This window comes from Sprattus sprattus (assembly GCF_963457725.1).
Source record: "Sprattus sprattus genome assembly, chromosome: 7".
In the NCBI taxonomy this organism is placed as follows: domain Eukaryota; kingdom Metazoa; phylum Chordata; class Actinopteri; order Clupeiformes; family Clupeidae; genus Sprattus; species Sprattus sprattus.
This window is the reverse complement of record NC_137926.1, coordinates 30,410,784-30,438,687: the sequence shown is the minus strand read 5'-3', so window position 1 is coordinate 30,438,687 and position 27,904 is coordinate 30,410,784. Positions and strand designations below refer to the sequence as shown.

General features: G+C 46.0%; 1 protein-coding gene across 1 annotated transcript; it reads left to right on the top strand.

Moving 5' to 3' along the window:
• Window positions 1–312: 312 nt before the first annotated feature.
• Window positions 313–27,461, top strand: LOC308368318 (Golgi apparatus protein 1-like; the record flags this gene model as incomplete). Its single annotated transcript, XM_080842468.1, has 26 exons — window positions 313–630; window positions 7,330–7,359; window positions 7,980–8,066; window positions 8,213–8,428; window positions 8,713–8,916; window positions 9,363–9,434; window positions 10,351–10,537; window positions 10,740–10,951; window positions 11,611–11,732; window positions 12,198–12,299; window positions 12,740–12,893; window positions 13,543–13,680; window positions 14,233–14,319; window positions 14,612–14,674; window positions 16,671–16,784; window positions 16,977–17,065; window positions 17,279–17,396; window positions 18,281–18,373; window positions 18,502–18,639; window positions 19,684–19,807; window positions 20,541–20,683; window positions 22,064–22,165; window positions 22,283–22,390; window positions 23,163–23,283; window positions 23,465–23,571; window positions 23,753–27,461. 26 exons carry the CDS (start codon window positions 313–315, stop codon window positions 23,918–23,920), a joined length of 3,417 nt encoding a protein of 1,138 aa, XP_080698594.1. The 3' UTR covers window positions 23,921–27,461.
• Between the last annotated feature and the right edge of the window lie 443 nt (window positions 27,462–27,904).

Below are 27,904 nucleotides of genomic sequence, written 5' to 3'. Positions count from 1 at the left end.
GCATTTAAATTCACGTGGTTACACAAATTTCACGCAGTCAAACTACAGAGCTTTTTTCAGTTTGTCTCATTGAATTAAGTACTTGTGTACAGTAGGCTCATTGAAATTCCAATTTTGTTTTTATTTTAAGTTATTAAATTGTCCGATATGAAATGATATCAGACATGGCAAATGTAGGCTACAACATAACCCGTGATATTCAGGGGCTATTCAGTGTACATCAATGCGCATGGCAACGTACACGCAAAAAAAAAAAAAAAGCTAGCTAGCCTCTCTTTAGTCGCCACCGCGTCGCCAGCTAATTTGCCGAAGATGGCGGCTTGTAGACGTGTTCATCCTCTCCGGCTTGTGTTATCCCTATGTATATGCGTGTACTTTGTTCAAGCAGGAAAAACACAGGTTGGTGCCAACGAAAATGTCGATAATATTGTTAGTCCACAGAATACAGGAGCTTTACCCGCTGCAGCGAATGCAGCTCCCGGGGCTGTGGCAGCGCAGCCCCGTCGCTCCACCGGCTGGAAACTGGCTGAAGAGGAGGCCTGTCGGGAAGATCTGTTAAGGCTTTGTCCAAATAAGCATTCTTGGTCTAACAACTTAGCCACGCTGGAATGTCTGCAGGATCATAAGGAGGTAAGAACCATAGGAAACGTTTATGTGAAACCTTAAGCTTTGTGTATGTGGCAACTGCATAGCTTGCCAGCGTAGCTATTTGGTTAGATGTAGAGTGGGTGTCGATTGATTGTGGGTCAGCAGATCACATCTGGGCTAAACACCCAGGACTTGATCTCGTTGGCAGTGGCAGTTGTGTGATTGTTAGCCTGCTAACGCTATTTCAATCAGAATTGAATGAAGGGTAGGGGTGCAATTTGTCAGCATAGCTAGCTAGCAAGCTAGCGAATATGAGCTGGGTCTATATTTTAGCCCTCCCGCTTCTGAACTTAAAGCTAACTAACCTTATCCGGCAAGAAAAAGTACTTATTTTACCTTAATAGCTTGTAGGCAGAAAGCTGTCGTTTCTCACCTCATTGGACAGAATAAGCTTTTTCTATGACTTAACCTTTGATATTGAGCAACAGCTTGTCAGTGAAGTCAACAGTGGCTAACACTGTCCAAGAACTTTTGTAGTCTGGTTATCTGGTTTATGTGGATACATAATTTCAGCTGCGGTTGTCATTACCAGACGATACAGTTTATCCAAGGTTACTTTTCTTCAGCTTGGTTATCTTTTTCCTAGCATGTCTATTTGCCCGTTATCTGAGTGTCATCCCACCCTACATTGTGCCTAATGCAAATATACTTATAGACAACATAAATACTATAGTCCTCATAGTTGTTTTATATATTATTATGACCTGTGTAACCTGCATCACTCAATGGAGGTCTACCACCCTTTGACTTAAAGCAAATAACTTCGTAAAATACATGACAAGCACCTAGAATACTATGTCCTGCACACTGTGTTATACACACACACGTGCACACACACACACACACACACACACACACCATTCACATAGCAAGCAGTACAATCTGTTTAATAATTTCGCTTATCTCCTCCTGGGAAATCACTCTGTGTCAGTGTTGAGCCATTTAAATCCATTTTCAGCGTCTCCATCTGTCATCATTACAGTTGGCTAGTGGGAGAGTCCTTTGATTACTGAGGAAGCTTGTGTCTCTGCCCTGCAGCCAAACCTAAGGCCCCACACCTCCATGGGCTGCCTTTCTCTATAGGCCAGTTAGACACATCAGAGTGGTGATGGAAGGAACAGTACTTCCCTCGGTGTGGCAGGCTCAGTCGGGGTGGTGTTCCATCAGTTGTCCCTACCCAGTCCTTACACTCAATTATTACGTGAGCAGAGCATAAGGTTAGATTTGAAATCAAACACACTCTTGATGTCTGAAGAACTCCACTCAGCAGCCAGTAAACTGTAAGAAAAGTTCACCAATCCAGGTCTCTCCAGGTAGAATCCAGTTATACTCAAGCCTCAACTCAGTGTGGACACGTGTCCAATTTCCGATTTCAGTCCGATTTAAATCAGAGATCCGATTCATGTGTCTGCCCAAATCTAGATTTCTTGTGTCCGACTTGAGTCCGACTGGACTCCGATGTAAACCCCTGGATACACGATTTGATTCCGCTTGGAATCGGACTGGGCGCGCATGTGTCTCTCGAATCTAGATTCCAATTGGACAACAACAACTTTTGCACGTGCTTGAGATCCTGCCCACAGACATATATATGCATCATATATGTCTATGATATGATAATCGCTGCTAGATGCTCAGTTCTTGTGCTCCCTCTCATTCACGTTGAAATACTGAAACCGAAACTGAAACTTTGAAACTGGAACGCAACTGTTTTGGACAGAACGCTCTAATTCAGTGAACAAATATTTTCATATTACTTTTCCACCAGTTGTTAGTCATGTAATCCATTCATATCGATGTGAATCAATCAATACTAATACAACTTTAACTGTGGTGTGTTTTTGTTTCATTTCACAACGTAGGCTATTTACTGTATAATCAACGGTAGCAGATGTAAACATTCCGCATTTGATTTGAACTGACGCGGCCAAGATCTGGATTTGTCACTGGCATGTGCGTTGAGATAAAGCAGTTAACCCCCCATGGAGACCCCATTGAGAGAATCAGATCGGATCGGAGTACTGCCATCATGTGCACGCACTGACTGTGCTGAGAGCGCTAGCTTAGAGACGGATCCCTTGGAAGAATGATCAGATCCCTTCCCAAATAATTTATCCGATATTAGGTCAGCAGTAAAGTTGTGGTCCCGACTTGTCCTGGGGTCCCGTCACCAAACATCCCACTTATAGAGGCACTCTGAGACTTTTGCAGTCACATCCCGCCCTCGCTCCCAACCTCTGACAGGGGTAAAATTATTTGTCAGAGCTGTCCTGCCCAAACACAGGGCTGAGTGCCAATTCTATAATAAGGCCTGGCTGTGGGCAAAGTGAAGGCATGCAGCCATGCAGTGCAATGCCGGAAGCAGCCGCTGTCTCTGGCCCAGGTGTCTGATGTGGGTAGGCTGTGGGGCTCCTGATCATGGGTGTTGTGTTTCGCCCTTTCCTCCCCTACCTGCTGTCTGAGCTAGTCTGTGGCTTTGTGGTCCAAAGCAGGGAAAAGTCTTTCACTGCATCCTTTTTCAGTGTCTGAATTTGTGCCAGTCCTAACTTGACATACCTAACACTCTCTGCAAAGTCTGCCAGGAAAAAAAGCATTGCGCTCTCTTTTTCTTATGCTGTGAGAAACTCAACTGACTGGCTGCTTTCTGCCCATCTTGTAATGTTTTACAAGTGCCTCCTTTGCACTGTTGGATGTGTATGGTAAGCCGACAAGGCAATGGGTATACAATGCAGTCTATTCTTTTGCACAGATGACTTTAAGACCTGCTACAGGAGGAGTTTAAAAGGCTTTGCAGCAAATCGGGGTCACAGCAGGTTGTGCTGTCAGTTTGATTGGATTTGAGAGCCTGTTTTTAGATCATTGCTGCTCTCATCAAGGCTTCTCTTTGGAATGTGAATCATAATGGACTGATTTTGTTAGGCCTAGCCATAGTCACTCCTATGATCCTATGGCCATATGAACATAGCACAGCTCACAGGTAAGGTGGCCTAGGCAATAGGTGCTGCCTTCTGTTTTCTATAGCATTAGCTCCAAAACAGTTTATTATGGGTGAGATGAAGGATCTTTGCTGCATCTGGGAACCCTGCCAAAACACCATAGCCAGATGCTTACATTTGTCTTCTACTCCTTTTTTAGAGTAATGTACCCAATAGGTTAGGGCTGAGTAGATTTTGGAATGGGATGCAGTCTTGTCCCTTGTCAATCTTCTGTGTTGTGAAGTTTAACTTGTGATATAGGCTATTTCTAAAAAGATGTGTGACAGTGGCCAAGCTCTGTCTAATTCATATGCCTTGCTGTATTCAGCCCTGGGTTTTACGTGCTAATAATGGCTCAGGGTGTAAGATGTGTCAAAGGGGGAAAAATACACAGGCCACGTTTCTTTAAGTGATTTGAATAAAGTGAAATTGGGAGTTGTAGCACGTAGTTGAAATGAGGTTGATCTCTGTGTTGAAAGCAAATGAGATTCTGAGGGATGAAACTCACTAATATCTTGGCTGCTTTGGCAAAAGGAAATGAGCCGACTGGATTTTGTGGAAGAGATTTGAGCAGATTCTCCCTGCTCTGAGAGGCTGCGCCGGGGCTTTGGGCTTGCAGGCTCCATGGGATTTGGCGTCTGCCCCTCTGGAGGCTGTGGTGTTTGGGCCGGATACGTGTTTAGCTCCCTTTGAGCCCCGCCACTTGCTAATCCGCACATCCCACCATCTTCCAGGCCTTCAGGAAGCCACGATGTGCTATGCCCCTGCCCCACTACCACCCCTCCTAATCTAACCCTACCCAGGTGAACCAGCTCAACCAGTTTGTCTTCTGCTGCCTGCCTGCCCTTTGGAGTCTTTTGGGGAGACATTCCCCAAGTGGTCTGAAGGTTGCAAAATGTTAGGGCTTGTACCAGTTCACATTTCTATTCAACCCGTCATGTGTTTAGTCTTTTTCCTATTACTTCAAATTCAGCTCACATGAGAAAAGTATTCTTCAAGTTCTCTCATCAAGTGTACAAGCTCTCATTTTGCAATTTCTTTTACCTTCAGAGCGGTCAGGATTCAGATTTAGGGTGGGTGTACATAAACCATCTCCCAAATTGTTGAATACCACAGAGAAAGGGTGTGCCCTTGCACACCTTTACAAGACAGCGGGTGACAGTCCTTTGAAGACTTTGAAGCAGTCTTTCAGGAGCATTTAAAATTGTATGGTGATTCCATCTTGAATTAGGAAAACTATTTCATAACTGGTTCATAAATGGGGCTGCTACAGTCTGAGCTTATGTTTGCTTGCAGAGCAGATGGGACATGTGGGGATCATTTAGAAGAGCTGGGGGGCTGATGAAGAGATAATGGCAGAAATGTTGCACCATAAACCTGGGAGTATATGACTCTGTGTGTGGATACTATTTTCCTGAATTGCTTGTTTGTGTCCTGCACCTGACCCCATTCCCTATTCACTCTACCTTCCCTTTATTTTCTGCTTGTATTCATTCTGGCGTCAGTTCAGAACACGCCTGTGCTTTTATGAAGCTGTAGAGAAGAAAAGTTGTCTGTTGTGCTTATTTGTGCAGTGGCTTATGTTGGCTTCACTTGGATCCTGGAATGGATTTCATGGCCTATTTTTTAATTCGGCTAAAACATCTGAATATGACCTAAGACTTTTCTAAAGTTCTGATTTTGGGGCAGAAACTGCTCTGTCAGTGAAATAGGCTCAGTATTTTCTGCAGAACTGAGGTTAGAGATTTTTCTGTCATCACATACTTTTCTTGCTCTGCAGTGGTTGGCAGACAGCCACAGGGCTTATTGTGGTCCTCAGTAATTGTTTGGTTAATGCATTTGATACTCATCAACTACTGATCATTGTTGATTAAAAGAGGCTGGCCCAACAGTGTTTGATGTGGCAACAGTGGTCACCATTCACAAGAAGATTTTTAGGACTCTCTGTATGCGTTTGTTGTGCACTAGACAACAACATGGAAGACGTGAGAGTATGTGGTATCTCATACTGCGAGAGCTGTGTTTCATTGATTGAAGAACACCAAATGAAGGTTTTTAGCACTAAATTGGATGAAAGAAGCTATCAGTCAGACTGACAGGGATGATGGGCTGGGAGTCTGTCCTGCCTGCTAGCCAAAACAAACGTAGAGGTGTCGGTGGGTGTGTTGTTTATGTTTAGTCTGCGTTTGATTAAGCTGATGCTGCTGTAATGTTGGTTGGCTTTGAGTTAACATCTGTTTTTTAATGATCAGGGATCCCCGTGTGTTTGGGGTTAGTCTTATGTGGTGTTTTGGAGTTTAAAATAAGCCTCTGATGTCTGTTTTTTTGGCATTACAACCAGTTTGCTTTTGAATTAGGAATGGAGCAATACTCAGTTTCCCACATATTTGTGTGTGTGGCGCCGTGTGACTAAAGACCACTTATTAGAATCCTCCTGACCACCTTCAGGGAGTGGAGCTACACTGACCGCAAGCCACGCCCCTACCCGTCTGCCTAATCCTAACCCATGTGCCCAGGTGAACATAAAAAGAGTTGAATCGGCCTGGTTCCAGCTGATGCCCCCTGACCTGTGGAGAGAGAGAACCTGCCATCTGGTGGGACATTAGACCTCCATCAGGCCTGAGCCTATGACTGTGCAGGCCAGGTGGAACATGAACCCATGTGGTTCAGTTCCCCTCAAGGCTTTGTGTTTTCAAGTCAGCCATTTATGATCCAGAGTGAGTAAGAGGGCTGAAAGGAGCCACTCCTGTAGCTCTGGCTCCTACGCGTCTCCCTATCAACGCTCTGCGTAGCGCAGCGGTTAACACGGCAACAAGCTCCATCCCCTGTCATAGTGGGTGTAGACTGTCGCTATGGTGATGACTAAGTGAAAGTGCGTTGATGAAATCATGTCCCCTCTGGGGAGGAAGCTGTCTAGCCATCCCTGGCTGAGACACTGATAACACACTCATGTTCACACTTACACACACACACTGGAATCAAGATAACTGTGATAAGATAAGAGTGTTGTCCCCTCTTTGTATGCATGATTGTGCCTGTGCTTTTTGTGTGCCCCTACCTGATAGTAGTTATATTTAGCTGGGTGTGAGGAGACCGGCCATAGGCCAATGTCTGTAGGTCTGAACTGTGACTGTTGCCCTTAAGGTTTAGACATGTGCTCAGACATGCTCTCAGATACCCAGCCCCCAGACAGTGTCAGCAGTCTATCTGTAAAACCTGACTTATTGGTGGACAGACAGCCCCCTCATTCTCTGGATGTGTTTGTGTGGCTTGGGTAGCTTCAGGCTTTGTGTGATTGGAAAAGGCTGGGGTGGTAAATGGCCTGTGTGTGGGGTTGTGTCTAAATAGCCACCATCATCTCTGCCATCATACAATTCATTTAGCTGACTCATTTAACACACTGATTGCTCTGTATAGTTTTAAAGGACAGCAAACTGTGTGTGTGTGTGTGTGTGTGTGTGTGTGTGTGTGTGTGTGTGTGTGTGTGTGTGTGTGTGTGTGTGTGTGTGTGTGTGTGTGTGTGTGTGTGTGTGTGTGTGTTTTAGGATCATGCTTACATGTGAGGCTGTGTCAGTCAGTCAGAGGTTTGACTATTTAAGAAGAATAGCCTCTGCTTCTCATGGGGGAAAAGCCTAAGGCATGTAGGAAGACATCTGTTTTTGTTCCTCACTCTAACCTCTCTCTCTCTCTCTCCAATTCCCCACAGGACACAGAGCTGGCTCCGGACTGTAATCATGTAAGTCATTCTCTTTTCAGCAGGTTCTCCTTAATGGTTTCCATCTTTTCTAATGTGTCATAGTGCATAGAGTCTAGCCTCCTCCTCTGGATTGTGGAAGTTAAATAAAATAAATCGCCCATCTACATTTACTGCAATTATCTGTTAAATGTTGAATAGACACAAATTAAATCTTCTAGATTGAACACCACCATAGTTCTGATTCTCGCAGGCAGACTTATCGAGAATGTCTACCCCTCACCACCACAACCCCATCAAACTGTAGTTCCCCTCTGGTGTATGTATAGCTGCAGGGGGCTTAATCAATATTGCAGAGGAAGTGGAGCTGTCCTGTCCATATTCCGATTAAATAACATCTGGCATGTGTTGTAATTACATGTAATATGATTACTTCCTCCACTCAAGTGGTACAGTGGCTTAGCTTACTAAAGCAAGCGGATGTCAGTAAGCAAGAAAGTGGTGTCACATGTGTCTGCAAAGCATGATGGCTAAGCAGTTTTTGCCTTCAGTTTTTTTATGGAAGTCTGCTAGTTGAAAATTAAGTGCTATTATTGTACTGATGGGAAGCTGAAAACTCTTGTGGGGAAGTGTATTTTTAACATGTCACAATCATCTTCCAGCTATTATGGAACTACAAGCTGAACTTGACGACTGACGCTAAGTTTGAGTCCGTGGCCATGGAGGTGTGCAAGAGCACCATCAGTGAAGTGAGTGACTAGTAATTCATCACCAGTAATTCAGAATTGGCCATTGTTTTGTGTGCTTATGTCTAGTTCTTTTCAGGTAACTTCATACTGTCAATCCCTCTAAACTTGTGCCTAATAAAAGCATGTCGGGCGACTATCTTGCACAGATAAAAGAATGTGCCCAGGAGGAGAAGGGGAAGGGCTACCTCGTGTCCTGTCTGGTGGATCACCGTGGCAACATCAGTGAGCACCACTGCAGTCAGTACATCACCAAGATGACCAGCATCATCTTCAGTGACTACCGGCTCATCTGCGGATTTATGGACAAATGTCGGGATGACATCAATACACTGCACTGTGGGAGTATCAACACGGGAGAGAAGGTGAGTCTCTCAGTCTTCTTCGCTCTCCTGCTTTCTCCCTTCGTCTCTCAGTCTTCTTTCCTCTGTCATTTTTGTCAGCTGAATTATGAATTAGAGATATCTTGCTGATAACTATAGCTTGAACAGATTGAATACTGTACCACTGTAACTATGTTACTTATTTTAAATGGTATTCCACTTGGCACATTACTTGGTCCCACCTTACTTTTAAATGTACACAAATAATATTAAAAAGCTTTAACCAAATACTGATTTTTATTCCCCTCTCTCCCTCTCCCTTCCAGGATGTGCATTCTCAGGGGGAGGTGATTGCCTGTCTGGAGAAAGGGCTGGTGACTGAGGCAGAGCAGGCGGCTGGCCAGACGGGCATCAAGGAGGAGTGCAAGAAGGCCATCATGCGAGTGGCAGAGCTCTCATCTGATGACTTTCACCTGGATCGCCACCTCTACTTCGCCTGCCGTGACGATCGTGAACATTTCTGCGAAAATGTAAGTTGCACTTAGCACTGTTTTCTGTCTTCTCAGAAGGTGGTGTAATGCCCACTGCAACTTGTGAAAAGAGTGAGTGTGTTAGTGTGTGTTTAGAGAGAGAAAGAGGTGGTTAAGCTGGTATAAATATGCATGGTGAGAAGAAATGCAATGTTTGTGAGTGCAGAGAGACGAGGTATGTGTTTGTGTACAGAGCCACGAGGTGAGGTGTGGAAAACTAATTTTGAAACTGTAGTGGCAGTGTTAATTTATAGAGTAGGCAAGGACGTTTGGCACAGATTCATTGAATTACACTGCATGCCCGCATAAGTAAACATACTGCACATAGTCCTAATCCTGCCTGTATGAACCCTATTGTAAGCTCTACACAGTGTTTTGTTTTTAATGCTGGTTATGAATGTGATCACTTTGATAGTGGAATGAGAACATCATCTGTTGTGTTCCAGACTGCAGCAGGGGAGGGACGTGTCTACAAGTGTCTCTTCAACCACAAATTTGAGGATGGCATGTCAGAAAAGGTAAAACCACTGAAATGTCACCTTCTCAAATCCACAGCTGCAAGAGCTGTTTCACTGAACGAACCAGTGGTTGAATTTGGAAACTCCCTTGCATGCTGTATATTCCCATTCAGTTAATTCCTGTGTTTTCAAGAGTCACTTTAGTAACAAACATTTTCCCTTCCTCTGTTGGTGAAGTTATAATGATCATTGTTGAGTGTTTGGAAAGATAAATGATGTCACTCAGCCAAGGCCATGGTTGGCCATTATCAGCAGCCTATCTCCCTTATGCTCTTACTGTATTATGATTAAAGGTCGACTAAGCTGTGAAAACCAGACACACTTCTGCTATCCGCAGGAGGCTTTGTAGCAGTACAAATGGCGGTGGCTTAGCATGGCAGCTAGCATTTAAAACCAGTCAAAGAGTGTTTTTAACCGTGCTCAGCAGGGGGTTAGTGGCCATTGTGCTCCCTGAGAATGGATCTGAACCTGGGCACGGTGCCATCCTCAGGGTACTGACCAAATGGAGCGGTAAAAGTGTTAAGCGCTTGTGCAGATCCATGCTCTATTGGGCTATCAGCTCTAGGGCAGATCCATGCTCTATTGGCCTATCAGCTCTTCTGCAGATCCATGGTCTATTGGCCTATCTAATCGTATCCACCAGGAGCTGGTGACATGGCTGTTCTGTTCTGACCTTGCGAGAGCACTTCTGATAAAAACAAAGCAATGTGAAGGCTGAAGTCAGTTCTTTAAAATAAGCTAAATGATCTTTACTCCCTCTCAGTTAAAATGGAAACCCATGGCCTAGTATGTCCTTTCTGGAAAAGATTGAGCAATTGAAGAAGCAATTGACAGAAGTGGTTCTGGTAGTTATTTATGAAAGAGATTGTTTTTGTGTGTGTGTGTGTGTGTGTGTGTGTGTTCTGTGGGGGTGCAGTGCAGGGATTCCCTGTCCACACGTCAGAAGCTGATCGCTCAAGACTACAAGGTGAGCTACTCGCTGGCCAAGGCCTGCCGCGCAGACCTGCGGAAGAACCGCTGTAACCAGGACACCAACATGCCTCGCGCCCGCGAAGCCAAGCTCTCCTACCTCCTCCTCTGTCTCGAGTCGGTTCTGCACAGAGGTGTGTATGTGTGTTCACTCATCAAAGTTTGACATGTTCTTTCAAGTCCATAGATTTCCTTTTGACACAGTCTGAATTTTCTTTCCTGCTTTGTTTCCTCCATTTCTCCCTCTCTCTCTCATTGATCATCCTACCCTCTCCCTCCCTCCATTCCCCACCCCATTTTCTCTCTCTCTCTCTCCCTCTGTCTCTCTCTCTCTAGGTCGTCCTGTCAGTGGGGATTGTCAGGGGGAGATGCTGGACTACAGGAGGATGCTGATGGAGGATTACTCGCTGAGCCCAGAGATTGTGCTGCACTGCCGGGGCGAGATTGACTCGCACTGTGGCTTGCATCACAAAGGACGCACACTGCACTGTCTTATGAGGGTGGTCCGAGGGGACAAGGCTCCGGTGGACAGCCTCTGCCAGAAGGCTGTGAGTGCACGCACGCACGCACGCACGCACGCACCCACGCACGCACCCTTCTGAGACAGTTCCAGGACAGTGCAAAAGACATTGGTAACGAGGAACATTTCACACATCCTTAAACAACTCAGATGATCTATTCTTATTTACAAAGCTTTTTGAACCAACCTGACTATGTAGTGGTCACAGGATCACTGGTGTTGGGGTATTATCAATCATATGGCACTGTTGAGATTAGATTAGTGGCACCATCTTGACAGCTTCTGTGCTTGTGATGAAAGAATGTTCTCTAGCTCATGGAATTGCTGCATTAACGGCACGTCTTAGACCTTGAAGGCAGGCACCCAATGTGATGCTGAGGATGTGTGTAGCTGAGGATGGACAAAAGAGCAGGAGGGAAGGCAGAGCAAAGATAATGCATTAACAAGGCCAGGCCACAATCAATACGGCCCAAATGCTTCCAGGCACATATCAAACCAATAACAAATGAATGGAAATGTATCCATAGCATCAAATAATCATTTTTGATGCATGGACTGTATTTAAATTTGTTCAGCAGAATGAACATGTAAAACATGCATTTTGTGTGTAAGGAATGATACAGACAGCCAAGCCAGCCTAACCTGGTTTAATGTTGGTTGTTCATGAAGTTCTGTATTGTGTAACAGCTCCAGAGTCTGGTGCAGGAGGCAGACCCGGGGGCAGACTACCGCATCGACCGGGCCCTCAACGAAGCCTGTGAGTCAGTCATCCAGACCGCCTGCAAACACATCCGCAATGGAGACCCCATGTGAGTTACACACACACACAGACACACACACACACACACACAGACACCATCAATGTTTCATACTCCATCATAAAAGATCAACTGGCCTCTCTACAACATTGCATCTGTTTCTATGATTGCTGTGGTCAAGGCAGGTTGTTCATCCGAGTGTCTTTCAGAATTTGTCTTTCCGTTGTGATGTTGCATATTTCAGGAAAGGAATTCACACAGGTTTTGTGGTATGTTTTCATGTATATGTGTCCTACATTCAGATATGGATCACTAGCTTAGAGTCAAATCAAAGGTGGATGTTGGTTTGTTGTTGTGTTTTTTTTTATAAGCTACAGCACTTTCTTCTGGGATGTGTAACCCATATAATAGTCTGTGAATGCTAGTGTTTTGAGAAGACTATGTGTTGATCCGTCTGTGTGTTTGTTTGCGTGTATACGTGTATGTTCTTGAATCGATATGTTGTCTTTTCTCCAGGGTGCTGTCGTGTCTGATGGAGCACCTGTACACGGAGAAGATGGTGGAGGACTGTGAGGTGCGGCTGCTTGAGCTGCAGTACTTCATCTCCAGGGACTGGAAGTGAGTATACGCCCTCCACTCTGACAGGACACCTCCAGACACTAAATAATGAGAGAGAGAGAGAGAGGACTGAATAATGAAGGAAGTTGAATATTTCTCTTTGGGCTATTTCTCAGCTGATATAATCTTATTAGCCTCTGAGCCTTCAGGGACACCCAGAGAGCTCGGAAGCTTTTTTCTTTTCGTCTGAACTATAAGCACATGTTCAGCACTGACGCAAGTCTCCAAGGGTAGTCAAATATACATGACTCTTTTTTTGTGTGCGTGTTTTAAAGTATGCCTCTGGAGACTCGTCCTTCCCCTTGAGAGTGACAGAACTAGACACTTTCTTAGGATTATCTTTTAGTGTGTCTTCACATGTCCTTTGCCGATCTAGAGTGTGTGTGTGTGTGCGTGTGCATGTGTATGTCATTGTGTGTGTGTGTGTGTTTCCTTGGCAGGCTGGACCCACTTCTGTACAGGAAGTGCCAGAACGATGCAGCACGGATCTGCCACACTCACGGCTGGAACGACACCAGCGAGCCGATGCCCCCTGGTGCCGTCTTCTCCTGCCTGTACCGCCATGCCTACCGCACCGAGGAGCAGGGCAGACGGGTACGTGTGGCCCACTGCTGAACAGTAGTCATCTCCATATGGTCACTGTCATCAGTGTAACTCATAATGCCATTAATGCGTGATGTTCAACAGAGATACCCTCAGGGAACACCTGCATTTAAGATCCCAGAGACACCTGGATGGCTGATAAGGGTCTAAAGATAAATGGAGTGCTTTTTAAAGAATTGGCTGCTATTGGTTTGAAAGTGATAGAGGTCTGTTATTTAACACTGCTTTGACTACAGCCCTGAAGATGATGGCGGTCAAGGCAAAGGAGTGAGTAGTGTGGAAGCAGTACGTGTGTGTTTGTGTAATTGTGTGCGTGGCATGGATGCACGTGACTACGATGATCAGAGGATGGTGATTTTATCCCTCAGGGACAATGACAAATTGGGAGTACATCACACTGAGAAATGACAAGAAGTTAATCCAGAGGCGAATTCTCTTAATTAAGGATGTGTTGTGTTTGTGGTGGGAGTGGTCATTTACATGGAAAGGTGGCTGGTGTGACATAATTGTCGCAATTTTCTGTAAGATGTGAGTGCTGGAAGGTAATGACAATGACAAAGAAAATGTTTATACTATCAGGTTCTTACTGTGTGTGTGTGTGTGTGTGTGTGTGTGTGTGGGTGTGGGTGTGGGTGTCTAGCTCTCACGAGATTGTCGAACAGAGGTGCAGAGGATTCTACACCAGAGGGCTCTGGACGTGAAGCTGGACCCTGATATGCAGAGGCGCTGCATGACCGACCTGGGCAAGTGGTGCAGTGAAAGGACCGAGTCTGGACAGGTACACACACACACACACACACACACACACACACACACACACACACACACACAAAATGTAAAAGATGTCATAGGGCCCTAACTCACACTCATTAGGGCTGTAAGAAGATGTCGATACACTTGAGTATGACAATATTAGGTTTTTGTGATCCTGTATAGTAGATTCTCTAAAACACAGCATGTAAACTATTCATTAAAATTCAGTTCACAGATTTGTGGCAGACAGTGGTTTATTCTGTGTTGTGGGACTGTGATGAATGCAAATGCAAATACCACTGCTCTGATTATATAAAAAGTGAAACTTTTTAAAACTCCGATTGTATGCATATGGTGATGTATTCTATGCCTGTTTTCTTAAAGATAGAAGAAAGAAGATAGAAGAAAATAAAAAAACACACAATATATATCCTGGTTTACTATGTTGCAATATATTTAATGGGAATCCCTGTATCAGTATCCACATTCTTGCCAGATTCTTACCATTGCATAGCCCAAACTCTCACACGCATATGCACATGGTAGAGCTGTATCTGCTCTGTGTTGTCCGCTGCAGGAGCTGGTGTGTCTGCAGGACCATCTGGATGATTTGGGCGCTGACTGTAAGGATGTGGTGGGGAACCTGACAGAGCTGGAGTCTGAGGTGAGAGAGAGAGAAAGAGAGAGAGAGAGAGAGAGAGGGAGAGAGTGCATGTGTAAACTAAAGGTGTGCCTCAGCAAACACGCACTTGTGTGATGAAATGTCTGTTTTACACTTAATCGAGCGCTCCCAAAGTAATCCCTGAATAATCCCTGAGTAGAAAGGACAAATGTGCATCTGAGCAGTCTGTCATCACTTAAATCCTAATTTTATTCTCACACACACTTTGGCGCTCTTTCATTTTCTCTCTCTCTCCCCCTCTCCCTCTCCCTCCCTCCCTCTCTCTCTCGCACAGGACATTCAGATTGATGCTCTGCTGATCCGTGCCTGTGAGCCCGTCATCCAGTCTCATTGCCATGTGAGTCTGGAATCAATACAAAGTCACTAATGTGTCATTATTCACCTCTCGCTCCCCTCCTTTAGCTGTTGACTGTCTCTCTTTCCTGTTCTTCGCTGGATCTCTCTCTCTCTCTGTCTGTGTCACTGTCCCTGCCAATGGCAATGTAAACGTCATCATGTGGTTCCTGGTTTTATTCTACTGTACCCGTAGCACCCCCTTCTGTCTGAAATCAGATACTGTGTCCTAAAGGTCAGACCCTCACATCACATCTGCCTCATCTCCTCCCTTTCTCTCTCTCTATAACTCTCCTTCTCTCAATTCAAAGGCTTTATTCGCATGACTGCATTCAATACAACGTTGCCAAAGCATGTTTACATAAAATGTACAATCACAATTAATACAAATAAATAATAATGATAAAAAAAATAAAAATAATTTTTAAAAATAAAAGTCGTAGGTTGTAACAATGTGGTATATAAACATATAGCAGGTTAATTGTCAATTATTAAAAAAATAAATATGGGTTATGTGGGACAGGGGGTTCACATTACTGTGGAGCTCATGACAGGCTGATACATATTTTGCTGCCAGTCTACAGCAGTCCTCCCTCTCTCCCAGTAGAACTGAGAGTCTGTCCAGACCATTTAGATGGTAGAATTCTGGGAATATTTGTGTTATTTTGTTAAAATAATGGTCTCTAAGACTTTGGTTATTGTTGCACTGGATCAGGAAATGTAGCTCTGTCTCTACTGTTCCCTGGTTACAGAGGGAGCACAGCCTCTCCTCTCCGGGCCGCCAGGTCTGTCTGTGCCGGCCGACTTCTACTGCCAGGTTGTGTTCACTCAGTCTGTATTTAGTTAGAGTTTTCCTCAGTTTTTTGTCATACACTGTGGTCAGGTAGTTTGCCACGGGGGACTGTCTGTTTAGTGATACATATGTTTCTAATTTGTTCTGTGATTTTGTTAGTTTTTCCCAGTGATCTCTATATTTTTCTTTTTCTTTCATAATGATTTGATTGGGTCTGATTATCAGAGATACTGAGTTTTGAGGCTGAGGTTGACGTTGTGTAATGACCTGGGTGGTTGATGACCGAGCCTCAGGACAAGTAAGCAGAGGGGACTCCTTTGCGGGTTCAACTCCTGGCAGCATAGGGCTTTGTAGGAATAGGAGAGTGGGTCACTTGTTTTAATATGATTCCAGAAATGTAGGGCTCGTTTTTGGATATTTATTATCAGAGGGTATTGGCCTAATTCAGCTCTACATGCAGTTGGGAGCTTTTCTTTACACTTGGAGGATACTCTTGCAGAACTGTGTATGTAAGATTTCAATTGCATGTTTGTCCCATTTTGTCCAATCATGTTGAATTTGTGGACCCCACACCTCGCTGCCATTTAGTGCAGTTGGTTCAATGATAGATTGAAAAATTTGGAGCCATGTTTTTACTGGTAGTTCAACTTGTACAGATTTTTTGATGGCATAGAAAGCCCTTTCTGCTTTGTCTCTCAGTTCGTTCACAGCCAAGTTAAAATTACCTGTGTTTGAAATTTTGAGTCCTAAATATGTATAATTTGTTGTTTCTTTAATAGGGTTGTCACCAATTGTGAAAATAGTGTTGTCTCTCTGTGGCCTGGATCTTTTTTGAAAAATGAGTACTTTTTTTTTTGGTTTGATTTACTGTCAGGGCCCAGGTTTGACAGTATTTGTCTAATTCTGACAGGTGTTGCTGTAATCCCTCTTTAGTGGGAGACAGTAGGACCAGGTCATCCGCATAAAATAGACATTTTATTTCAGTGTCTTGTAGTTTCAGGCCAGGTCCAGTGGAGTTCTCTATTTGTTTTGACAATTCATTTATGTATATATTGAATAATGTGGGGCTAAGGTTACAGCCCTGCCTTACTCCACGTCTCTGAAAAAAAGATTCTGTTTTCTTTGTTCCAATTTTAATTGTGCACCTCCCGTTAGTGTACATTAAGTCTCTCTCTATCTCTCTCTTCCTCTCATCTCCTGCTCTCAGGATGTGGCGGATAACCAGATCGAGACAGGAGAGCTGATGGAGTGCCTGGTGCTCAACAAGCACCAGAAGGAGATGAACGAGAAGTGTACCGTAGGGGTCACTCACTTCCAGCTGGTAAGCAGCAGGTCCTCACATCCACACCAAATGACCACTCACACTCCACCAAGGCATAGGGTGTTCAGTCGAGAAGGAAACCTATGATGACCTACGTTTTTCAAGTGTCACCATCTGCTCTCTCTAATCTCCTGAGGGGGCAAATAAGAGCTCTATCTAATCATCTCTTCCATGTTCTCCTCTGCCCTTCAGATCCAGATGAAGGACTTCCGTTTTTCCTACAAGTTCAAGATGGCCTGCAAGGAGGACGTGCTCAAGCTCTGCCCCAACATCAAGAAGAAGTGAGAACCGCCCGTGTTTAACAAACTCATCTATGAGGCACCCAATGCCAGACTTATAAAATCAAACTAATTTGTCCCATCTCTCTCTATCTCTCTCTCTGCTCTCTATCTCTCTCACTGTCTCTCTCTATCTCTATCTCTCTCCTCTCTCTTTAACTTGATCTCCCTCTCCTCTCTCTATCTCTCTCTCTTCTCTCGCTCTCTCTCTCTCAGGGTGGATGTGGTGATCTGCTTGAGTACTACAGTGAGAAATGACACGCTGCAGGATGTGAAGGAGCAGCGTGTGTCTGTGAAGTGCCGCAGACAGCTCAAAGTGGAGGAGCTGGAGATGGTGAGATATTGTCACATTGCCTGCATTCTGTAAACAATGGCTTTCACCTCCTCTTAAAGGGCATCACTGTTTGAATAGAATACTTCACTTAAGCTCTACAATAGATGTCGGCTCCGAACTGCCGACGGCTCAGTAAGAATGTCTTTGGTCAGTCTATCAGGGATTACACAACTGCTATTGTCAGGTTTTCTGATAACACTGCCATCTTGGGACTTATACAGACACTGCCGTTTCTGACCATAGTTTGGAGGTTAACAAGTTTTTCTGCAATGGTGTGAGACCGCATCCTATAGGTAGTGGCAGGACGGGGAGACAGTGGGGTAAGGGGGTTCACCTGTGTGGTTAGGGGGTGAGAAAAAAGGACAAAGGCTGATGGCAGGAAGTAGGCTATCTGGGGGCAAGGGGTTCAGATGCTAATCGTTCAGATCTCAGTGAAACGGAGGCATGCTACAGAATGGTACAATCCTGGGGTATGTTACAGAATAAGAGGATGCAAATAACGGTAGAATAGTTACATGCGGTTCTATCAATCCACCATATTAGCATTTCTATGCTCACACAAGAACCACCATGCAACAACAAATCAGAGCAGGAAAACATCAATATACGGTTCCATCAACTTCTTTGCACTACTATAGAGAGGCTGTCCACTCACCGCTCATCCAGAGATCATGTGCTGTGCTGTGCTGTGCTGTGCTGTGCTGTGCTGTGCTGTGCTGTGCTGTGCTGTGCTGTGCTGTGCTGTGCTGTGCTGTGCTGTGCTGTGCTGTGCTGTGCTGTGCTGTGCTGTGCTGTGCTGTGCTGTCAGTTACTAGCAATAGCAGTTACTGAGCGCTGTTTTGCTCTGACTGGATCTGCTGTTTCTCTGTTGTGTTGTCCTGCAGTCAGAGGATATCCGTCTGGAGCCGGACCTGTTTGACAACTGCAAGAACGACATCAGGAAAATGTGTCAGAACGTGCCATATGGGAATGCTCAGGTAAGCCCACAAAACACATAAACCTGACCACACACATCTACGACTGGTGGATCACTTCTCATATTAATATCACTTACAGAACAGATGATTTCATGCTGTGTGTGTGTGTGTGTGTGTGTGTGTGTTAGGTGATTGAGTGTCTGAAGGAGAATAAGAAACAGCTGTCCCAACGCTGCCATCAGAAGGTGTTCAAGCTGCAGGAGACGGAGATGATGGACCCCGAGCTGGACTTTCAGCTCATGAGGGTCTGCAAGCAGATGATCCGGGTGAGCAGCCAGAAGCATCACACTCACTCACACACACACACACACACACACACACACACACACACCCCCCTCAGGCCAAAGCCACTTCAAACACCATGCCGGCTGTTCCCAGGGCAAAGGATAAAAGGAAAGGTCAAATGCCCCAGGTCACTGGTCAGAGAAGATTGTTTGTGCCACCCCTAAACGAGGTGTGTTGGTTGTGTTCAAAAAGCAGTTGACCTCTGACCTCAGAAGAAAAGAAACACCACAGGGGACACCCTTTCACTTTCTGCCCCTCCCCACCGTGCTGTGAAAATGAAGTTTATAGTTTTGAAGAGTTCCTAAGGTACTAACTTGCTTACTTTTGTACTAACTAAGGTTATAAAGAGAATGCATGTCTGACATATAAACAGAACTTCTGAATTGCTGGGTGTAACTTTATTAAGAGGGAGAGAAGGGACCCTCAGGTGAGGTCTGTGGGGAGCTGCCATGCTCCGGACAGTGGACTATGGACTGGACTGAAACCTGTTAACATTTGTGAGCTCTGAGCACTGTGGAGTGTAGATGCGTGAGAGCAACCCATCTGTGTCACACTAAATTGTGGATGTTGACCCACTTTGATGGAAAGTATTGGACGGGTGACCTAATTTTGATATTTGTCCAGCAGCCTAGTCTTTGACAGGGCCAGTGGATGAGTCACGGTGCGGTTTGTTTACCATGCACCTGTAGTCAGACTGATTTAACAGCTGGCACACCTGTGCTCGTCCACGGGTCCTCCTTTGCAGAGAGCTCACCTGAAATGCATCATTCATTTTGAATGTCCTTTTTCATGCATGTATGAATGTACATTAACCCATGAAACTGACATCCACATTTGCCCATTTATAATACAGACATTATCTGAACACACCTCCCAAAACAGCTGATTAGGGTGGTGTTTGTATACCTATTGTCCTCTACTGTTATCGAGCCCATCTTAGGGTATGTTCACTTGCTGCTTTTGTAGCAAGGTTAATCCTGTTTTGGCCAATGTGTAACTGTTCTGTGCCCGGTCTGTTTCCGCAGCGGTTCTGTGCTGAGTCGGATGCTAAGAACATGCTGCAGTGCCTGATACAGAACAAGAACGGCGAGCTGATGGACCCCAAGTGCAAACAGATGATCACGAAGCGCCAGATCACCCAGAACACAGGTACACAGACTCTCAGATCACCGAGAACACAGGTACACAGACACTCAGATCACCAGATCACAGGTACACAGACTCCCAGAACTAGGGCTGGGCGGTATGACGGTATATACCGTGCAACGGTAGAAATGTGTCTACCGGGAGAGATTTGGCTATACCGTTTCAACCGCGGTATACTCTTATTTTGAAATCCAATCAATTTATTTTTAGATAATGACCTCCAAACTATACTTCAACCGGCTTATTATACAGTTAATCGCCAAAACGATAGAAGACATTCCTCCAAAATACCTCTTTAACGATTTTGTTGCCGTTTCGTGATTTCCGCTTAGAAAAAATAGTTATTCAGGCAAAGAGACCTTTTAAGTTTCAGGTGTTATGTAGCAATCCATTACCCAGAACACAGGTACACAGACTCTCAGATCACCCAGAACACAGGTACACAGACTCTCAGATCACCCAGAACACAGGTACACATACTCTCTTGAGTCCTGACAGACACACAGACACTCAGCATGGAGGTGAAGCATGTCTCAGATGACACTGTCTCAGGTGATGTCTTATGAATCCCATACAGTCAAGATACACAGATGCTCACATAGCCCAGATAGATACTCGTCCATGCAGAAGTCAAGGTGAGGCTAAGCTGCCTTATGATATGGTGAATTACTGGTCAATTCTTTGGTTCAGTTTCTATGTTAAATCATGGGTGTGTGTTTGTACATACAATATTTAGATTACCGGCTGAACCCAGTGTTGAGAAAGGCGTGTAAAGCCGACATCCCCAAGTTCTGCCAGAACATCCTGAACAAAGCCAAGGATGACAACGAGCTGGAGGGCCAGGTCATCTCCTGCCTCAAACTCAAATATGCAGACCAGGTCAGTTTATGCACGCCCACATACAGTCACATGCATACATACACACCCACACACACACGCCCACATACACACACACACACACATACACACACACACACACACACCCACCCACATACACTTTCACATGCACACACACACGCCCACATACAAGCCCACATACACTTTCACATGCACACACACACGCCCACATGCACGCACACACACACACACACACACACACACACACACACACACACACACACACACACATGCCCACATACATGCCCACACACACACCTACATACACTTTCACACGCACACATACCCCCCCATCTGCACGTGAGCATGCATGGACCAAACTCCTATACCTGAAAACACATACAGGGTCTTTTCTCCACCTTCTCAGAATCCTATTTGCTTACTCTCAATCTCACACTCACCCTTAAATGTCCACACCCGTTACTATACACGTCCTTACCTACATTTTCAATATTTATACTTTCACAAACAAAGATAAGGGATTTGCAGTAGCTGGCGACCAAGCCAGGTCCTGAAAGAGAATAGATCCCACGGACTCTTCGGGCCTTTTTGGCTGAATTTGTTTTTGCCTTATCTTGGCATTCATGTCTATTTATTTGATCTCTTGATGGCTTCAGTTATCATTTCCCACGGCTTCCTCTCTGACAGAGCAGCTCCAGCTGTGTCTGTGTGCAGCCCGATGCTCCCAGGCGTCATGGTCCATTTCCTCAGCTGGGTTGTTTGGGCCAGGCTTGTTGTGGTTTCCTCTGATCGTGGAGGCCTTTCATTGGGCTGTCTCTGGTTGCCTTCCCTGTGTGCAAATAAAACCAGGAGCACGGCTTCACTGCTCCTTCATGCCTGAGACGTGATCTGCCCAGTGTAACCGCTGCTGCGAGCCTGACTCCGGGGTTGGAATCTGAGCTTTGTGTAGGGCAACAGGGGGGCCATGTTGTTCTGTCATTGAATACTCACAGTGGAACACACACGCACAAACACAGTGTTGTTTGATGTTGTCCACACATCTGAAAACATACACAGCACCATTGTGCATCACTACTAGCAAGACGTTTTACAATTGTGTTTGGTTTTCTGTGTGCCTGTGCGCGTGTGTGTGTGCGTGTGTGTGCGTGTGTGCGTGTGTGTGTGTGTGTGTGTGTGTGTGTGTGTGTGTGTGTGTGTGTGTGTGTGTGTGTGTGTGTGTGTGTGTGTGTGTGTGTGAGTGTGTGTGAGTGTGTGTGTGTGTGTGTGTGTGTGTGTGTGTGTGTGTGTGTGTGTGTGTGTGTGTGTGTGTGTGTGTGTGTGTGTGTGTGTGTGTGTGTGTGTGTGTGTGTGTGTGTGTGTGTGTGTGTGTGTGTGTGTGTGTGTGTGTGTGTGTGTACACAGCGTCTCTCCCCTGACTGTGAGGACCAGATCAGGGTGATCCTGCAGGAGTCTGCTCTGGATTACAGGCTAGACCCTCAGCTTCAGGTTCAGTGCACTGAGGAGGTCAGTATGCTCTCTTGCTCTCCTACAGGTCTGTGTGTGCATACCCTCTTCTGAATGGCACCCTAACAGTGTGTGTGTGTGTGTGTGTCTGTGTGTGTGTGTCTGTGTGTGTCTCAGATCTCCAGGCTCTGTGCTGAGGAGGTGGCGGCCCAGGAGCAGACGGGTCAGGTGGAGGAGTGTCTGAAGAGCAACCTGCTGAAGATCAAACACGATGGCTGCAAAAAGGCATGTGTCCCTCACACTGAAGCAGCTACCGCCTAAATACACACAGCGGGCTTATACCAGTAAAGAGGATCATTGGAACCAGTTTGTGCTATGGTTTCTATCATTTTACAGTGTTATTTTATAGCATTTTGTGTGTCTATATCTGTAAATGTCCACTGAGCACAGTGAACAGATACTCTATTAATCTTATTAATATCCTCCATCTAAGGGTGAGCTCGAGGTTTTAGGTCACATTGTCTCTTGGGTCTGTTCTCACTGTCTCCCCCGCTCCCAGTGTTCTCCCTGTCTCACCCTCTCCCAGTCTTCTCCCTGTCTCACCCTCTCCCAGTGTTCTCCCTGTCTCACCCTCTCCCAGTGTTCTCACTGTCTCACCCTCTCCCAGTGATCTCCCTGTCTCACCCTCTCCCAGTGTTCTCACTGTCTCACCCTCTCCCAGTCTTCTCCCTGTCTCACCCTCTCCCAGTGTTCTCCCTGTCTCACCCTCTCCCAGTGTTCTCCCTGTCTCACCCTCTCCCAGTGTTCTCCCTGTCTCACCCTCTCCCAGTGTTCTCCCTGTCTCACCCTCTCCCAGTGTTCTCACTGTCTCACCCTCTCCCAGTCTTCTCCCTGTCTCACCCTCTCCCAGTGTTCTCACTGTCTCACCCTCTCCCAGTGATCTCGCTGTCTCACCCTCTCCCAGTGATCTCGCTGTCTCAACCTCTCCCAGTGTTCTCCCTGTCTCACCCTCTCCCAGTGATCTCGCTGTCTCACACGCTGTCCTCTCGTCCCGCAGGAGGTGTTGAACATCCTGAAGGAGAGTAAGGCTGACATCTTTGTGGACCCCGTGCTGCACACGGCCTGTGCTCTGGACATCAAGCACCAGTGCGCTTCCATTCCGCCAGGCAGAGGGCGCCGTAAGTCCACCTTCTCTCCTCTCCACTCTCTCACTGGAGAGATCCACTGGAAGATGCATGATTCAGGGATATGGAACAGGGCCAAGGGAGAATGTTGATCTGTGTGTGTGTGTGTGTGTGTGTGTGTGTGTGTGTGTGTGTGTGTGTGTGTGTGTGTGTGTGTGTGTGTGTGTCCTCTCAGAGATGTCTTGTCTGATGGAGGCACTGCAGGATAAGCGAGTGCGTCTACAGCCCGAGTGCAAGAAGAGACTGCAGGATCGCATCGACATGTGGAGCTACGCCGCTAAGGTTCACACATTTATATTTCAGAAGCACACACACATACACATGTACACACATACTGCCACACTCACACCCCCACTCACACTGGTACTCATGCAAGAGGTATGCAGAGGCAAACAGCACAGACATTCAGTCTCACTCACTCTCGTTTCCTCCCGTCTCTCTCTTCCCCTGGCTTCTCTCACAGGCGGCTCCGGCGGAGGGCTTTGCAGACCTGGCGGGCGAGGTGTTGTCCTCCCCGGCCAAGAACTACCTCCTGTCCATGCTGGGCATGGCCTTCACCCTGCTCTTCCTCATGGGGCTGCTGTGCGGCCGCATCACCAAGCGCGTCACCCAGCAGCTCAAGGACAGGTAGAGGGCAGCCCAGCCCAGCCCAGAGCATCTCCCCTACTCCCACATCCACATCCACCCCCTACCCCTACCCACTCCCCCCCCCAATCACTGCCCCATCTCCCTCTCCTGTCCTCCCCCCTGCCCTCTCCACACACCTTCACGCCTAGGACGCCCTCACTCACTCCCATCCACTCCCAGACGCTACCCTGGTTTTGGGGGGCGTCTGGAGGAGGAGAAGGGCAGGGGAGTTGATGGAGGAGGAGGAGGAGGAGGCAGAGACTGCTGTACTGGTGGTGTTGCCGTGTGACTATTGGACCACACTGGGACCCGAGGATGTTGCTCCGCCACCACCTGCTCCCCACTGGGCTTCGCCTGGATCTGCCACACAGAAGAGGAGGGACAGGCCCACCCCACCCCACCCCCACCCCCACCTCCTCCAGATGGACAGACTGTGTACCCCCCCCCCCCCCCCCATGTCCTATATGTTCTGTCTTAATGGTTGTCTCTCTGTCTCCATCTCTGAGTTTCTCTGTGTGTTAAGGAGGTCATTATTTATTTCCATAAAATATCATGACTCCAAAACACTACTGACATACTCGATACTCTCCGACACACTACTGACATACTCAGATACACTTCGACACACTACTGACATACTCAGATACACTTCGACACACTACTGACATACTCAGATACACTTTTCCGTTGTTTGTTATTTATGCACTCCAAGCTTCCTGTCCCCAGGCCCCTCGCCTGCGCCGGCTTTCTCCTGCTGCTTGATCTAATGCCATGGTTCCTTATTGATTATTTGCAGAGGGTTTTATGTTTTGATTTTATGATTTTGAGATATGCAAGTTAAGAAGAACTCAAGCTGTTTTTGGAAAGGCTGCAGTTTGCAGCATGGCCTATTGTCTGTGTGTGTGTGTGTGTGTGTGTGTGTGTGTGTGTGTGTGTGTGTGTGTGTGTGTGCGCGCGTGTGTGTGCATATGCATAAGCATAAGAGGAGTGGCTTGTTTTGTTGTTTGAAATGACCTTTGTGTGTGTGTGTGTGTGTGTGTGAGTGCTGGTTTGAAGTAAGCTGTGGTGGTCATTGGCTCGTCCTAGGAGCGTTAATCTCATTTGTTGCCCTGAAACTGTTGGCAGAGGAGAGGAGTGGAGAGAAGTGTTGTCTACTTGCCCTCTCTGAGTCATAAGCAGCCACTGGAGTCAGCCAGGGCCACCCCCCACTGTGCTTTACTTTCAGTCATGGTGATCATAACAACCATAACCTTACCAGAATAGCTACAAATGATGACCATTATAATGTATTTACTTATATTTGACTGATGTTTTGTTTGTTTCTTTGTTTTTAAGTCAGCAAAGTCTCAAATCCGCACACGCAGTGCTTTATGTGGTACAAAGAATATCCTCGAAGAATAATATATACAACTTTTACAACAGTATTGTTAATAATGATAGTTCTACATTTCTTCTAAAGCTATTAGTTGTCAAGATCTGGATGCACTGGGGCTGGTATATAAGGCACTGGAGTTCTGTAACCTTACAGCCAATGGGTCTAAGAGTCCAGTGCAGGACAGGACGGGTATGTGTGTGAGGCACTGGTTCATGCAGATGAAGTTTACAGGGTACTGTGGGCAGCTTCCAAAGTCACGTCTGTGTGTGTCTGTGTGTGTGTGTATGTATGTGTATGCTTTGGGTATCAGAGCAGTGAAGAAGTTTCTGGAATGATCCCCACACCATAGCCACATGATTTTGACATAATCTCACAATATATGCATATGGCTGCTCTCCTAGACCTCTTTGAACCTCTGAGACTCTGGTCACATGGTTGCCATGATAACATGACCATAAACCGAGACCACCTACAGCCCCTTGTGGTTCTGTTTCTCCGTTTTTCAGCTTGCGACTCTGTGGATAGGTCTTCTGTTGACCAGAGTGGCACTGTGCATGGGCGTCACATTAGTATAGAGGGCATGAACTCAGTGCACAATACTGGAAGTGAATTCTCATTTATTAGCATTTAACTGTGCACAATTTATCCTCCTTATTGGGTGGGGTTGGTCTTAGCCTTGGCTGGTTTGAGATATGCTTAGCTGATTTTATGTGTGGAACGCTCAGACTTTCTTAGCTAATTTGGGGTTGACATTCTGAGCCGCTTTGGGGGTGAGATGTTTTGGCCTGATTTTAAATGTTCTCATGAAGCCTCCTGGACACATCGGCTGGCTGCCCGCCCAGGCTCTGCTCCTCGTCAGTGGAGGGCGCTTGGGTTGAGAGACAGTGGGATCAGGCAGAGGGACAGAAGACCATGTAGGCCGTAACTAAACATTACGCTCTGGCCCTCTAAATTCCAAGCTCTGTTTGTTTACGTGGCTGTACTATAGCCTTTCCACACACAGAGAGGCCGCCGTCTACCCTATCTGCTTTACACCTCATCCTGTAGAGTGACCCCAAGCCTGTCTCTTACACCATCCTCTCTTTCCTGAGGTCCAGAGAGTCTGACCTCCTCCCCTTCTCCCCAGTCTGTGCGTGCCTGCTGTAGCCCCTCCAGCGCCTTCATTTCCCCTCGCCATGCCAGCCTGCCCCACTTGCCACTGTCCAGGGTCCTATTCGCTGTCGTAGTATGTTGACCATTACTGCGACCAGTGGGCTGTCTCCTCTGAGTGCCCTGTTCATACCCTCTTACACCTGTGCTGAATTGGCCTCGTCATTCGGCTGGAACGTGGACTTATACTGTACGAGCGTAAAAGTGGGCCGTGCAGATTTATATTTCACTTTTAATGTGCTTTCTAACTCCTGCTTGACGTCACAAGGTAGGGAAGCCGTTGTAAATAGCTCTGAACATTTGCATCAGGAGAAAAAGAAAAGGAGTGAAAGCGTTATTAAAGCAGCCCAATCGTCCAGGTGTCGTGGCAGTCCAACAATCCTCCTTAATGTGAAGAATGTGTTCAGTCACGCTTAGCATTTGGCGTTGTGAGGATGAATGAATCGTTCCTTCGCCCCGTCGACCCCAGAAGTTTTGGACTTTCTCTGTTTAACGCTCCGACTTTGATGGTGTTAGTGCGTTTTTCTATGCATTTGTCATCAAAGTGATCAGAAAGCCCTCTCACTCGACCCACCCACCCACCCACCCATGGGCCTCAGTGCCTTGTGAATGCCCCGGAGTACAGTGGGTGAGAGTGAGTCCCATCCCCGGTCTGCGCCGGCCCTCAGCAGATGTCAGCTACTGTAAATCCACACCAGGCAAAGCGGTACATTACTCACACTGTACAAATACAAAAATATATGGTAAACTGGAAGTTTTCAGACCTTGAATTTTCTTGGTAATGTTCTGGACAAAACGGCTGTCTCACACGCTTACATGTGCAGGTGTGAAAAAGGCAGTCATTTTTTCTACTGATACTGTCTGTGTATGTACAAAGTGAGAGTTCCTTGAAGTCCTGCTCAGATATATAATGACTTTACTGATCAAGTGGTAAATTGTTCTAAAATATTTGTTTTTGTATTTTTATTTTGACTTTTTTTCCTCTCTCAAAGATGATGATGACATGTACTATTGAGATGTAACAGAGTAACATTGTGCATTTCTTTATGTTGTATTTTTTTCTGTACAGGTCAAATTCAAAAGTTGTTAATAAAATCAGTCTACTGCTTTTTAAATTCTGCTCCATGTCAGTCATTGCAGGATTGTTTTGTTTACCTAGAGAGCTCTAATGATTGTAGGCTATTCTGAGAGTAGTAATTTCGAGTAATTGACCAACAGTTTATTTTTAATGTTTTTATTTCTTCTCGGAACACATCCCATTAATTCAGTATTTATTTCTGAACCCCCAATAAAGGGCCCTTAAGTCAAACATCGCCACACAAAAGCTCAAAACAGTGCTCATGTGTGTGTTTCTTGTTGTTCTCAAGTTTACAGTTACATTCGGAATTGAATCTCAAGAACCTTTTCATCTTGAATCAGCATCCTCAATTCATCTGAGCCCTTGGATGCTTTCAACTGATCCTA